The sequence below is a fragment of the Procambarus clarkii genome, chromosome 82, assembly GCF_040958095.1.
Source record: "Procambarus clarkii isolate CNS0578487 chromosome 82, FALCON_Pclarkii_2.0, whole genome shotgun sequence".
Taxonomy (NCBI): Eukaryota; Metazoa; Arthropoda; class Malacostraca; order Decapoda; family Cambaridae; genus Procambarus; species Procambarus clarkii.
Window position 1 is genome coordinate 4,112,976 of NC_091231.1, and position 13,714 is coordinate 4,126,689.

The window sequence follows — 13,714 nt, forward strand, 5'->3', positions numbered from 1 at the left end:
TTATTGACCAGTCAGTAAGTATACTTTAGTCCTAAACATAATGTAGGACAAAAGTACACTCTTATACACCGAGAAGCTGGGTACACCATTCGGTGTATTTAGCCATATGCCTTCGTAGTACCTCAATTTGATTTCAAATAATAGTGAAAGAGGAGCTCAGTAAATTATGCGGAGCTGCTAAAATGGCGTGATGGTGGGAGTGTGAGGCGCCTTGCTAGCTAGCCTAGTCGCAGGCGCGCCCCCCGGGTCCAGTGTTTCCCAGCATCGGTTACCTACTGATTAGTCTCATTACTTAAATTACTTCTACTCCCCCTTCTTTATATATATATGCGAACAAGCCTGAATGGTCCCCAGGACAATATGCAACTGAAAACTCACACCCCAGAAGTGACTCGAACCCATACTCCCAGGAGCAACGCAACTGGTATGTACAAGACGCCTTAATCCACTTGACCATCACGACCGGACATAATGAGGTGATAGCCTAAGCTATTTGAACCACCCCACCGCCGGCACTCGGATAGTAATCTTGGGCATAGCATTTTACCAAATCACCTCATTCTTTGGGGCACACGTGAGGAACACAAATGCGAACAAGCCTGAATGGTCCCCAGGACAATATGCAACTGAAAACTCACACCCCAGAAGTGACTCGAACCCATACTCCCAGGAGCAACGCAACTGGTATGTACAAGACGCCTTAATCCACTTGACCATCACGACCGGACATAATGAGGTGATAGCCTAAGCTATTTGAACCACCCCACCGCCGGCACTCGGATAGTAATCTTGGGCATAGCATTTTACCAAATCACCTCATTCTTTGGGGCACACGTGAGGAACACAAATGCGAACAAGCCTGAATGGTCCCCAGGACAATATGCAACTGAAAACTCACACCCCAGAAGTGACTCGAACCCATACTCCCAGGAGCAACGCAACTGGTATGTACAAGACGCCTTAATCCACTTGACCCTCACGACCGGACATATGTCCGGTCGTGATGGTCAAGGACCGGACATATGTCCGGTCGTGATGGTCAAGTGGATTAAGGCGTCTTGTACATACCAGTTGCGTTGCTCCTGGGAGTATGGGTTCGAGTCACTTCTGGGGTGTGAGTTTTCAGTTGCATATTGTCCTGGGGACCATTCAGGCTTGTTCGCATTTGTGTTCCTCACGTGTGCCCCAAAGAATGAGATGATTTGGTAAAATGCTATGCCCAAGATTACTATCCAAGTGCCGGCGGTGGGGTGGTTCAAATAGCTTAGGCTATCACCTCATTATGTCCGGTCGTGATGGTCAAGTGGATTAAGGCGTCTTGTACATACCAGTTGCGTTGCTCCTGGGAGTATGGGTTCGAGTCACTTCTGGGGTGTGAGTTTTCAGTTATATATATATATATATATATATATATATATATATATATATATATATATATATATATATATATATATATATATATATATAAAGAAGGGGGAGTAGAAGTGTGGGAGAGGATGGAACAGTGAGAAGGGTAAGGCAAGAAGATGGGAAGGGAGACGGGACAGGAGTGTGGTTCAGTGAGTGGAGGGCTTCAAGAGGCAGGTCAGTGTAGGAAGAATGAGGTGCGTGTGACAAGGCTGGCAGTGTGAGTGTGGCTAAGGTGACAGTGTGAGTGTAGCAAGGGTAGTAGTAGTGTGAGTGTGGCTAAAGTGACAGTGTGAGTGTGGGAAAGGTGGTTATCCCTCAGGACCTTGGCCAACAATCCCATCCCAGCGCTCGGTGCATCCCTTTGAGAGACCCGTTATCGTATATGGTACCCCAGAGCATGGAGCCCCGTTATTGTATATGGTACCCCAGAGCATGGAGCCCCTACATAACCACAAAACAAAACTAGAAAATGCCGAAAATGTTGCAAGGAGGCTCGTAATAAAGAAAGAAATTGAATTGCTCGTTCCTGCCTTATGAGGAAAGACCGCGGGAACCAGACCTCATTACGCTGAAGGAAAGAAGGAACAGCGACGATATGATAACGATGGACAAGACATTAGATGAGAAAGTTGTCGAAGCCAATTTGTTACACAGTTTTAAATGTCAATATTACAAGGAAACGAGTGAAAAGTAGCTTCATTGAATTAATGATGGTCGAAAGGCAGGGGCTTAAGAGCAGATGATCAACCCTGCAAACAGAATTAGTTGAGTACACACATACACACACACACACACACACACACACACACACACACACACACACACACACACACACACACACACACACACGCGCGCGCGCGCGCGCGCACGCTACACCTGTTGATTGACGGTTGAGAGGCGGGGCCAAAGAGCCACAGCTCAACCCCCGCAAGCACAAATAGGTGAGTACACACACACACACAATAGGCTCAGAGAACAGCAAAATCAATGCCAAAGAACACTAGTGAGCCAGCGGTGTTGGGGGCTTTTGATGCTGGGAGCCAGGCACGCTCCCCACAAGGACGACTCCCACAATGATGAGGACACCCACTATGACGAGGCGTCGGTCGCTGTGATCCCAGAGGGCCGAAGACGAGGGGGCAGGGAGCTTGGCCTCACATCGTCAAGTGTCTTGTGGTATGTCAACAACAGCACAGAGGACCTCCTTAGAATACCTTACTATGATATGCATTGGAAAGTGCATTAAACACAGTTGTGCGTGAATATTAGTCATAAAAAAAACACTCAGTATGAGACACACACACTTGTTCCCCTGTGTGTTCTAGAGGAACACACAGGGGAATACACACACATATATGCATATAACTGTGTGTGATAATGTCTCGTTCCGTCTCCAGCAAGTCACTGAATGCGGCGATTAAAAGCGACCCAATACCCAGCTTGACGTTGTTCCCTCTCTTACGACAATCACTTGGGAGAAAAGGGCACTCAGAGCCTGAGACTGGACTAGCGGAAAGTCAGTTTTGTCACGTTCAGTGTCAAATCTTCACGAAAATTAAATTACTATTGTTGAGAGTGTTTGGTCTCGTCAAGTACATGAGCACTTTTAAGACGGAGAGCTCTGATCCAGGTGGCTGCTTGACGACACGACTTCGTGACGACAGGCATTGTGTTGGTAGTGACGGATGTCATCCATGGGTGTCTGACATCAGTCATTGTCAGAGTTGTGAATTATGTCAACCATGAGGTCGATCTCAATCATTTTTATTATAAAGGATCAAGTTTGAAGGGAGGGAGGGGGGGGGGGTGTTAAGTGTCAGTTTCAGCGAGTTTTCCATCAGTCACTTGCTGACTGTGGCTGACAGCTGACAACTACTGGAGTTTACTGTATCCACCACATAGCGGAGTCCGGTTTAATCTGAGAATTTTTACACCCCTTGTTTACGTGGCTAACCACTTTATGTCTCCCTGTGGTAAATATTTGTCTGTAAGAAGCAAGATCCTCTTAATACGGTCAATATGATCGCCGTTAAGTGTATTGCTCCCACTGGCCATCCTCATGCCGCTCTTTGGTCCATCTCCTCGTGGACTACTCTGCCGCTCAGCTATTTTATGTTCTATTTACTCTATTGATGAACATGCATGACTACACATGTGGGAGATGCCACGTGTACAACCCCTCCCCCCCCCCACACACACACACACACATCCTACGCAGTGGGTAAAACCTGCCGGAGTAACGCTGAATCAGCGTCGTTTGCCCAACATGTCTCCACTGGGTAGTTAATCCACAATGACTACGGCTGGAGCTCACCAGCAATATTGTTTGCTCTCTGTACGCCCTCTCCTACCACCCCATGAACGACATGGGAAGGGTTGGATATAAGAAGCTGGAGTTCCCATATACCGACCACGGGAGACATCTCCCGTCACGCAGGGTGCAGTCGCACCTCCACAGATCTCCAGTATCAGCTCTTGATACTGGTAATGGCTCAAAAGGGCCACCACTTACGGGCTATTCATGCCCGTGCCACCTTTTGGGTGGCTTAATCTTCATCAGTCAATCAATCAATCATATACCGACCACAACCACTCGTATATGTCTGAGCGGCCCGTTCTCGTGAGTGTTTCTCCCCAATGTCAAAAATTTTGTCGTACTAAAGAGCCCTTATCTTAACCTACCAGAGGACCAACGAACTGAAAACGGGATATTATGTCAATTTCGCGAGGCGCTACCATTTTGTTACATACGATGAGTCACAACAACGTGGCTGAAGATATGATCAAACTACACATCGATGAGACGACGACATTGAACGCTGACCTGCATGAAGCGAGACCGTCGCTCTACCGTCCAGCCCAAGTGATTGGGCAAAACGGGGCGGGGTGATTATATTGGAAGGGGGGGGAGGGAGGCAGTAATCCAAAGTGTCTTCACACCGTGTAATTGGCCAGCAGGGGACGCAGCACCCGGACAACGACCTAATACCCCGCTGGACCGGTAATTGCCTCGTTAAGTGTACATGAACCACTGCAGCAGGTGCCTGGAGGCAGGTCTCTTATGTAGTGTTCTATGTGAGATGAGTCACTTAGGTGTATTACTACTGATACTTAGGTGAAGGTGGCAGGCCCCTGCACTCATTGTTGACGATAGTGTGTGTGTGTGTATACTCACCTAGTTGTGCTTGGGGGGGATGAGCTCTGGCTCTATGGTCCCGCCTCTCAACCATCAATCTACTGGTGTACAGATTTCTGAGCTTCTCGAGCTCTATCATATCTTCATTTGAAACTGTGTATAGAGTCAGCCTCCACCACATCACTTCCTAATGCATTCCAGTTACTAATATTTCTTGACACTGAAAAAGTTCTTTCTAATGTCTCTGTGGCTCATTTGGGTACACAGCTTCCACCTGTGTCCTCGCGTGTACCACCCGTGTTATATAATCCATCCTTTTGTCTATTGGATTGTGTGCGTGTGTGTGTGTGTGTGTGTGTGTGTGTGTGTGTGTGTGTGTGTGTGTGTGTGTGTGTGTGTGTGTGTGTGTGTGTGTGTGTGTGTACCTGGTTGATTACCTGGTTGATGGGGTTCTGGGAGTTCTTCTACTCCCCAAGCCCGGCCCGAGACCAGACTTGACTTGTGAGAGTTTGGTCCACCAGGCTGTTGCTTGCAGCGGCCCGCAGGCCCACATACCCACCACAGCCCGGTTGGTCCGGTACTCCTTGCAGGAAACAATCTAGTTTCCTCTTGAAGTGTGTGTGTGTTGTGTGTGTGTGTGTGTGTGTGTGTGTGTGTGTGTGTGTGTGTGTGTGTGTGTGTGTGTGTGTGTGTGTGTGTGTGTGTGTGTGTGTGTTTGTGTTTCCATAATCTGAAAAACAAATTTTAACTTTAAACAAAGCTTGTCAGTACAGTGGACCATGTGTTGTCACTTGAAGAGCGGTTGCAGATGTGCAGCTGTCGTTATGTCTGCTGCCCTGAGGGTTGTGCTGCTCAAGCTGCAGAGAGGGTTGTAAACGTGACCTCGTTGAGCGAGTGACTGAGCCGTAAACATCATAGAGATTATAGAGAAGCCCGCGCCCGTTAGACTTCCGGACGCTGAGAAGGTAGGAGGGGGGGTCGGGGTTGGAAGCGGGTTTCTGGAAGGGGTTGGGATGGGACAGACCAGTAGTTGGTGCGATGGAGGCTAATTGGTACTCGCTGGACATCGATCCCCAGGCATAATTATACCAAGATGACCCATCCTCCGCGCCGGTAAATATTACACTTCCTGCGCCTTCCCCGCCCTCGGGGGTCTCCGAGCTCTCTGGGGTGGCAGGCGTCTCTGTGGGGCCGTCTTCCCCGCCCTCGGGGGTCTCCGAGCTCTCTGGGGTGGCAGGCGTCTCTGTGGGGCCGTCTTCCCCGCCCTCGGGGGTCTCCGAGCTCTCTGGGGTGGCAGGCGTCTCTGTGGGGCCGTCTTCCCCCGCCCTCGGGGGTCTCCGAGCTCTCTGGGGTGGCAGGCGTCTCTGTGGGGCCGTCTTCCCCGCCCTCGGGGGTCTCCGAGCTCTCTGGGGTGGCAGGCGTCTCTGTGGGGCCGTCTTCCCCGCCCTCGGGGGTCTCCGAGCTCTCTGGGGTGGCAGGCGTCTCTGGGGGGCCGTCTTCCTCGCCTCGGGGGTCTCCGAGCTCTCTGGGGTGGCAGGCGTCTCTGTGGGGCCGTCTTCCCCTCCCTCGGGGGTCTCCGAGCTCTCTGGGGTGGCAGGCGTCTCTGTGGGGCCGTCTTCCTCGCCTATTGTTGAATTTGTGGTGCTCCAGCCGCCAAAACTCATGTTTATGACTAGAAACACTTCACACACGACTAACTTAATCTGTCATGTTGTCTTCCTAGTCCTGCCATGTTGTCTGCCTCATTATCCCGTGCAGTGGTGCAGTGACCAAGCTGGAAAAAGTTCAGAGGTATGCCACTAGACTAGTCCCGGAGCTAAGAGGCATGAGTTGTGAGGAAAGGCTGCGAGAGATGGACCTTACGACACTGGAAGACAGAAGAGTAAGGGGAGACATGATCACTACCTACAAAATCCTCAGGGGTATTGACAGGGTAGACAAGGATAAACTATTCAATACTGGTGGGACGCGAACAAGGGGACACAGGTGGAAACTGAGTACTCAAATGAGCCACAGAGACGTTAGAAAGAACTTTTTCAGTGTCAGAGTAGTTAACAGGTGGAATGTATTAGGCAGTGATGTGGTGGAGGCTGACTCCATACACAGTTTTAAATGTAGATATGATAGAGCCCAGTAGGCTCAGGCATCTGTACACCAGTTGATTGACGGTTGAGAGGCGGGACCAAAGAGCCAAAGCTCAACCCCCGCAAGCACAATTAGGTGAGTACAATTAGGTGAGTACACACACACGTACTGAAGTAAACATTTACTCGTGTCCATTATAAAGCACTAAGAGTGCAATAAGTAATGCTGTGTGACGTGTATCTGTCTTTCAGGATTGTGGCTGTGTGTTCCTCTCCTTCACACCACATACTAACACATCTTTATCTCTTCCTCAGCTATGCCATGGACCAAAAGTAAGTTGATTCTAATTTTTACACCACTAGAATATACAAGTTTAGAGTTCTAGTTAATGTTAAAACCCACAATGTCCAAGTTTAGTGGTGAGTGTTTCGATAGAAACAATATATAGGTTCAAATCCGTCATATATCTATGCTAAACGTTGAACACAATTTGTAACTCCACACACACACACACACACACACACACACACACACACACACACACACACACACACACACACACACACACACACACACACACACACACACACACACACTTGTGTACTTTGTTTACAGTTAATATATATACAAACACCGTTTGCTTTTATATATCTACTAGGGGTGGGGGTGGGGGGACCAGGCGTTATCCTGTTCTGTGTCTCCAGCTCTCTCTCTCTCTCTCTCTCTCTCTCTCTCTCTCTCTCTCTCTCTCTCTCTCTCTCTCTCTCTCTCTCTCTCTCTCTCTCTCTCTCTCTCTCTCACGGGTGAGGCTAGCCCCAAACATCAGGCCCCCAGCCTTAGACAAACAGAGACATATATTATTTCTTACATAGGTGGGGGGCGGTACCGAAGCCACTGTACAATGATAGCTTACATGTCAACCCATCCTCCTGATATGTTAGTACTAATAGTGACTATGTGGCCCAGAGTACTAGTATATAGTGATGGAACATCAATATCTTCACTCTAGCACTATTCATTTCATAATAGAGAAAATAAAGCTAAAAAACAAACTTAAACATTCGATAGCCTAGTATAGCGCAGATTATGTACTATATTAGGCGAGGGATAGTGTGTGTGTTAGGCCTAGGAGAGGTTAGAGACCACACACTTGTCAGTGTTCCAGGCCTCTCTCTCACACACACAGGTCCATTAGGTGAGCACACACACACAAACTCCCACAAAATTGCCCACCCCACCCCGTCTTTAAAATTAATCAACTGGAAAGAAAATGCTTACAAGTATACAAGGAAACATTTTCCTAACGATTGCCTAGTATTACACCCCCCTCCCCTCCCCCCCCCTCCCCTCCCCCCCCCTCCATTGTCCCTACCCGCCCCCACCCTAGTCCCTACCCGTCCCCCCTCTCTCCCTCCCCCTCCAAACCAACATTGCTAGTCACTTAACAAAATTACATTGAGCCATGTGTTGCTGTGGACCCGGGCGGCGACGGCCCAGGCCACCCGCTGCTATATGCTCAAAATGCTTCACACAGTCCTTTAGCATACACGAATACCATCCCTTATGACATTTATGTATACGACCCCGGTACGTCAAGTGAAAGTTGCATGTATGTATGTATGTATGATGTATATGCAGCTGACGATCTGACAACACTGATCATAGGTATGCTGGATAAACAAAACTCAGTGAAATGGGAAAAGATGTTGGAACGTTTTCGAGCGGCGGTGAAGGGCCGTCATTAGCAACGGACTGGGTTGTTGATGAGAGGATGGCAGCCACGGAAAGCAGAGAGTATGGCAACCACGGAAAGCAGAGAGTATGGCAACCACGGAAAGCAGAGAGTATGGCAACCACGGAAAGAAGTAAGGATGGCAGCCACGGAAAGCAGTGAGAGAGGATGACAGCCACGGAAAGCAGTGAGGATGGCAGCCACGGAAAGCAGTGAGAGAGGATGGCAACCACGAAAAGCAGAGAGGATGGCAGCCACGGAAAGCAGTGAGGATGACAGCCACGGAAAGCAGTGAGAGAGGATGACAGCCACGGAAAGCAGTGAGGATGGTAGCCACGGAAAGCAGTGAGAGGATGGCAACCACGAAAAGCAGAGAGAGAGGATGGCAGCCAGGCTTGTGACCTGACCCCCCCCCCCACTAGGGCCACTGTGAAATTGAATAATTAAAATTAACGAGTTAGTTCTCTCTTCGATCAACGTTCACTAAATATTTTCATACAAAAAATGCAGATTACCTGAATGTAAAAGCCTTCAGTCGTCATCAGGTTATTAGGCAAGCGGTTATCCCGATTTGCCACTCTGTAAAAAATGCAACTGTTTCAGCTAACCAGAAACGCACGAACCCACTCAACCTACCTAACCTGTTAGCCTTTAAATTCTATTTGTCGGTTGGTGAATAGCCAATCCGGTGGCCAGAGAGTCTCATGACGTCATTCCTCAGAGCAGGCAGTAGCCGTTTTCTAGTAAGAGAGTCAGTACCTGATAGACCTAGCTAAGAGCAGGACCTCTGGACCTTGGTGTGCTGGATATTTATTCTACCACAACTAATGAAGTCAAGAAGTAGTCTGGGTATTTACTACAGCCTGAGCAACATTCAACAGACATTCAACAGAAGGTATACTATAAGAAGAACACAACACAAAAGGAAGCAATACAAGAGAGGATCGCAATAAACCAATTAAGGCAGACAACATTAATATTACGTTGTTTGAATTTGTACTAAGATGTCGTGTTTTATGGTAAACAATGCGACGGACTCCTGGTGCTTCGAAGCTCATTAACTGTTTAATAATTGTAAATAAAGCCGCCAAAGATTGAAAAAAAGATGTACAGGTTTGAAAGTGTTTGTGTAACTGCGTGAATCTGGCCCCAGGACTGCGTGGAAGAAAATACAAAATGCATCCACCAAAATGCCCACACACTGGAAAGCGGAAATCAAGAAAATGATGGAGGCTACACAAAACTCTTCCACCAGCTACTTTCAGCCTCCATTAAGCGGGATTCCCCCAACCTACCTGGACAAGCTGTAAGGTGATGGGTGAAGAGGCGCCCCCCGCCCACTGCCTCATTGTACCACTTACGGGCTATTCATGCCCGTGCCACCTCCTGGGTGGCTTAATCTTCATCAATCATCAATCAATCACTGCCTCACCACACCACCAACACACAACTCCAAACTCTGATACCAATCGCTGACAGACTCCATCGAAGGTGATCAACTTCAAACAACTAAAATCAAATACTTTATAGACAAAAAATTCGTATTCACTTGGGGAAGAAATTGATTCATTTGTCATTTGGTTATTTCCTTCACTAGATAATGGAGGGTAAGACAGTTCGTATTAAAAGTGTTAAAGCTTGAACGCCAGAAAACAAAGGATTCCTTAAAATACAAGACCATTCACTCACATGTCTCGAGCTGACCTCGTGAACTAGTTCTTGTAAACTCAACATGAAGGTAAACCTCTAAAAGATACCTTGCGATGATCTCGGAAACGAGTCAACAACCTTGTTTCCTCTCATTCACACAATTATCTATTCCCTCAACCCCCCCCCCACCACCACAAATAAAAATACTATGTTGTTCAGTTCCTGAACCCATTATGTGGTTCCTCAGGGTCAGTTCGCAGCACCCGTCGGCTGCCACCCCGACACCAGCGAGGCCCACCAGCTCCTCCGCTGACGACCACAGCTGCGACACGGAGAGCTGCCTCTCGGAGAAGGCCGCCGCCTCCAATACACAGCCCGCCAAGACTCCCATCTTCGCTAAGATGTCTGGCGACAGAGTCTCCAACACAACCGCCTTAAGTGAGTCGTAGCCTCTTGTGCATGTCTCCTTAAGTGAGTCGTAGTCTCTTGTGCATGTCTCCTTAAGTGAGTCGTAGCTTCTTGTGCATGTCTCCTTAAGTGAGTCGTAGTCTCTTGTGCATGTCTCCTTAAATGAGTCGTAGCCTCTTGTGCATGTCTCCTTAAGTGAGTCGTAGCCTCTTGTGCATGTCTCCTTAAGTGAGTCGTAGTCTCTTGTGCATGTCTCCTTAAATGAGTCGTAGTCTCTTGTGCATGTCTCCTTAAATGAGTCGTAGCCTCTTGTGCATGTCTCCTTAAGTGAGTCGTAGCCTCTTGTGCATGTCTCCTTAAATGAGTCGTAGCCTCTTGTGCATGTCTCCTTAAATGAGTCGTAGCCTCTTGTGCATGTCTCCTTAAGTGAGTCGTAGCCTCTTGTGCATGTCTCCTTAAATGAGTCGTAGCCTCTTGTGCATGTCTCCTTAAATGAGTCGTAGCCTCTTGTGCATGTCTCCTTAAGTGAGTCGTAGCCTCTTGTGCATGTCTCCTTAAATAATAATAATAGTACTCATAGCAACTTCTGGTCAAACCTACACGACTGCGCTCTAGTTACCTAAAACGTTTCCGTTTTGTACTATTGGAATACTCCAAATGACACATTAAGGTGGAACCATAACTGTGCACCAAATCCAAATCTGTCTTAGACCTAATAAGTAAACCTAGATGAAGAAACGACGACGTTTCTGTCCGTTTTGGACCATTATCAATTCGTGTGTTGTAACACACGATAATGGTCCAGGATGGACTGACACGTCGTCGTTTCTTCGTCTTCTGATGAGTGGTTTGGTCATCATATCTTCAGCCTCGTTATTGTGACTCATCGTCTTCAAGTAATCCTAGGCCAAATATACTATATTTCAGGCCTAATTTAGTACATATATGTGCTACACCTGATATAGGAAAGTTTAGTCTAGGTGCTTGTTTTCCTTCTACTACCCATACAAAATAGGACAGAACGTAAATTTATATACAAGGGTCCATATGGACTATGAACCCAGAGCTATGGACCCTTGTATATAAATTCACGTACTATCACTATTGGATCACAGGTTGAACAAGCATAGTAAGTAATGTACTCACCTGGTGTTGCATGACGTAAGGCAGTGATGCACCTTGTGGTGGCACAGCGCGGAATCACCTTGTAGTGGCATCATGTGGAGGCATCTTGGGGTGGCACAGTGACTGGTCTCGTCCCACCTCCCACCTGGCCGATGGTGACGTCATAGTTCACCAATAATGCGGATGACGAATCAAGTCACACCTGACTTTTAAAGATTCTTTCCCAAAAGGGCAGAACTCCAACTTCTAATGGGTCCTCGGCCACATGGTCCTCTCCATTACATGTGGACGGCGTGGGGGAAACGACCTGTGGTCAGCTGGGCAGGTGACAACATCAGGTAGACTAACTCTACTTACGATACCTTGAGTGAGGTGTGTGGGGTAAGGTTGGCCAGGGACGGGGCGGCCAGTCGATGTAAGGAATGTGGAGTGAGAGTACCGCCACTCGCAGCCCCGGCCCGCTCCCACTACCCTCCCGGCATCACACGGAGTCATGTCCTCGTCCAGGGGGCAGGAGTTGGGTGTGAGTGTTGTACCGGATATTTCAGACACCCAAGGGAATCGATGGTGACTACATAATTGACGGCATTCAACTGCAGGACGCACATATTGACCTTACCTGTGGCGCGAGCCCGCATGTGCGCCCGCACAGCACTCCCAGTTACGACACTCCCAACGCTCCTCGAGCACTCGGTCACTCCCTCTTACGTTCGCCACAAGCCCGGTGCAGGAGAAAAACGGAAAATTTGTCGGTGTTGTCTAGTGATAAGATGAAGTGTAAAATGTGATCGGTGTAACTATGCAAGTACATGAATTAGGTGATGATGGAACCTTGTGTTGGTGCTGCAACTTGGCGAAGCAGAAGCGTGACACTTGTTATCGTGGCCATTATCGAGGAGATCGTCCATGTTACGTCGACTAATCTTGCGACAGCAAATTCACTCCAAATCTGCCTGATGCTTAATTGGTGACTGCCTCACTGACCAACATATCAGGTGCACAAATATGTACATACAGTTTACATAAGACTCCGAACAAGATGAAAACCATCTTGAACCAGCAGTGTTGCCTCCTTCCACCCAGTGACACTCACCCCACTCCCACCCGCTGACAACCCTCTCCACTCTCACCCACTGACAACCCTCCTCACTTTAGATATTCATCCACAATGCCCTCCAGACAACAGTGACCCCCACAACACGCTCCGAGGCATGTTATGAATGAGAGCTCCTGCTCCACACCGCCCCCCACACAATGACCCCACCACCAACATCCACACTGAGTACATCTCAAGCTTTTGCTGCCAGAACGACACAGTGAGGGGAACAATGAGCTCTTACTCTTCCACGACTTCAAGTCACAACTACGAGGCCAGCTACCAAGACTTACCCTCGTGATAACTGGCCCCATTCAATGAGTACCATCCGGATTACTTCAGTCTCGAGGATTCTTCATCTGACATTCACATACCACGATACCATCGCCTAACATCAGAGCAAGTACCTCATCTTATAATACAAACTTTTTATTATCATCCAACAATACCTTATTAAAGTGTTGGTTGATAACCAATCACAAGTCGCGACAGAGCTCAGCTCACTGCCGCCACAGACCAACCCAGCCCTAATCACCAGGCCAAATGTATCAACATAGGCTGTCGCTAATATCCCTAAGACAGCAACAACAAACTAGCCTTTCCTATCAGAAAAGACTTTGAATTGCCGTCCAGCAACAACACAAACCATTAAAATCAGCTAGAAGTGTCAGTATCATATGGCTAGTGCCACAAGCTAGTATCTCACCACTAGCTACACAGTCAGCGATTATAGCCAATATTGCCCCGAATTAACGCCACAATGCCCTCACTGGACGATCTGGATCTTCACCGACTCCTGAACTTCCTTCGTCGCAGCCGTCGTCGGAGGGTGCGCCGGTCAGTGTGCCTGGGGCTCCACGGGCCGTCCCTCCTGCTGGTGGACATGGCCAGGTCACTAGGTAGGTCTCACCACGGGTTTCTCCTGTACTCACGCCGCACCACCAACCCACTAACACTACCGACACAAGGCTCTGTAGGATGTATGGCAGGAGTTGCTTCAACTACCCAAAATTGCACTGTGTCAAATCAATTTCAGAAAAGTATTTATACCCCCTTATGCCTGTTTTAAGTA

The 13,714-nt window shown here is 48.2% G+C and overlaps 1 protein-coding gene and 1 long non-coding RNA gene across 6 annotated transcripts in view; one reads left to right on the forward strand and one right to left on the reverse strand.

The window, feature by feature from the left end:
* LOC138358232 (uncharacterized) overlaps window positions 1–13,714 on the reverse strand; it is a 64,944-nt gene that overhangs the window by 44,863 nt on the left and 6,367 nt on the right. The gene's annotated exons all lie outside the window — the stretch shown is intronic.
* The window catches only part of LOC123764226 (NACHT domain- and WD repeat-containing protein 1), a 102,891-nt gene that overhangs the window by 37,402 nt on the left and 51,775 nt on the right, over window positions 1–13,714 (forward strand). For 3 of the 4 annotated variants that reach the window (XR_011225255.1, XM_069315873.1, XM_069315874.1), the window contains exons 3-4: window positions 6,946–6,963; window positions 10,261–10,451. Coding sequence is in view for 3 of the 4 variants with exons in the window: in XM_069315873.1 (XP_069171974.1) it covers window positions 6,946–6,963; window positions 10,261–10,451 (209 nt within the window). In the remaining variant the exon portion in view is untranslated. Of the gene's footprint in view, window positions 1–6,945; window positions 6,964–10,260; window positions 10,452–11,642; window positions 13,542–13,714 lie in introns of those variants that run through there. The other variant, XM_069315876.1, reaches the window with a different exon arrangement.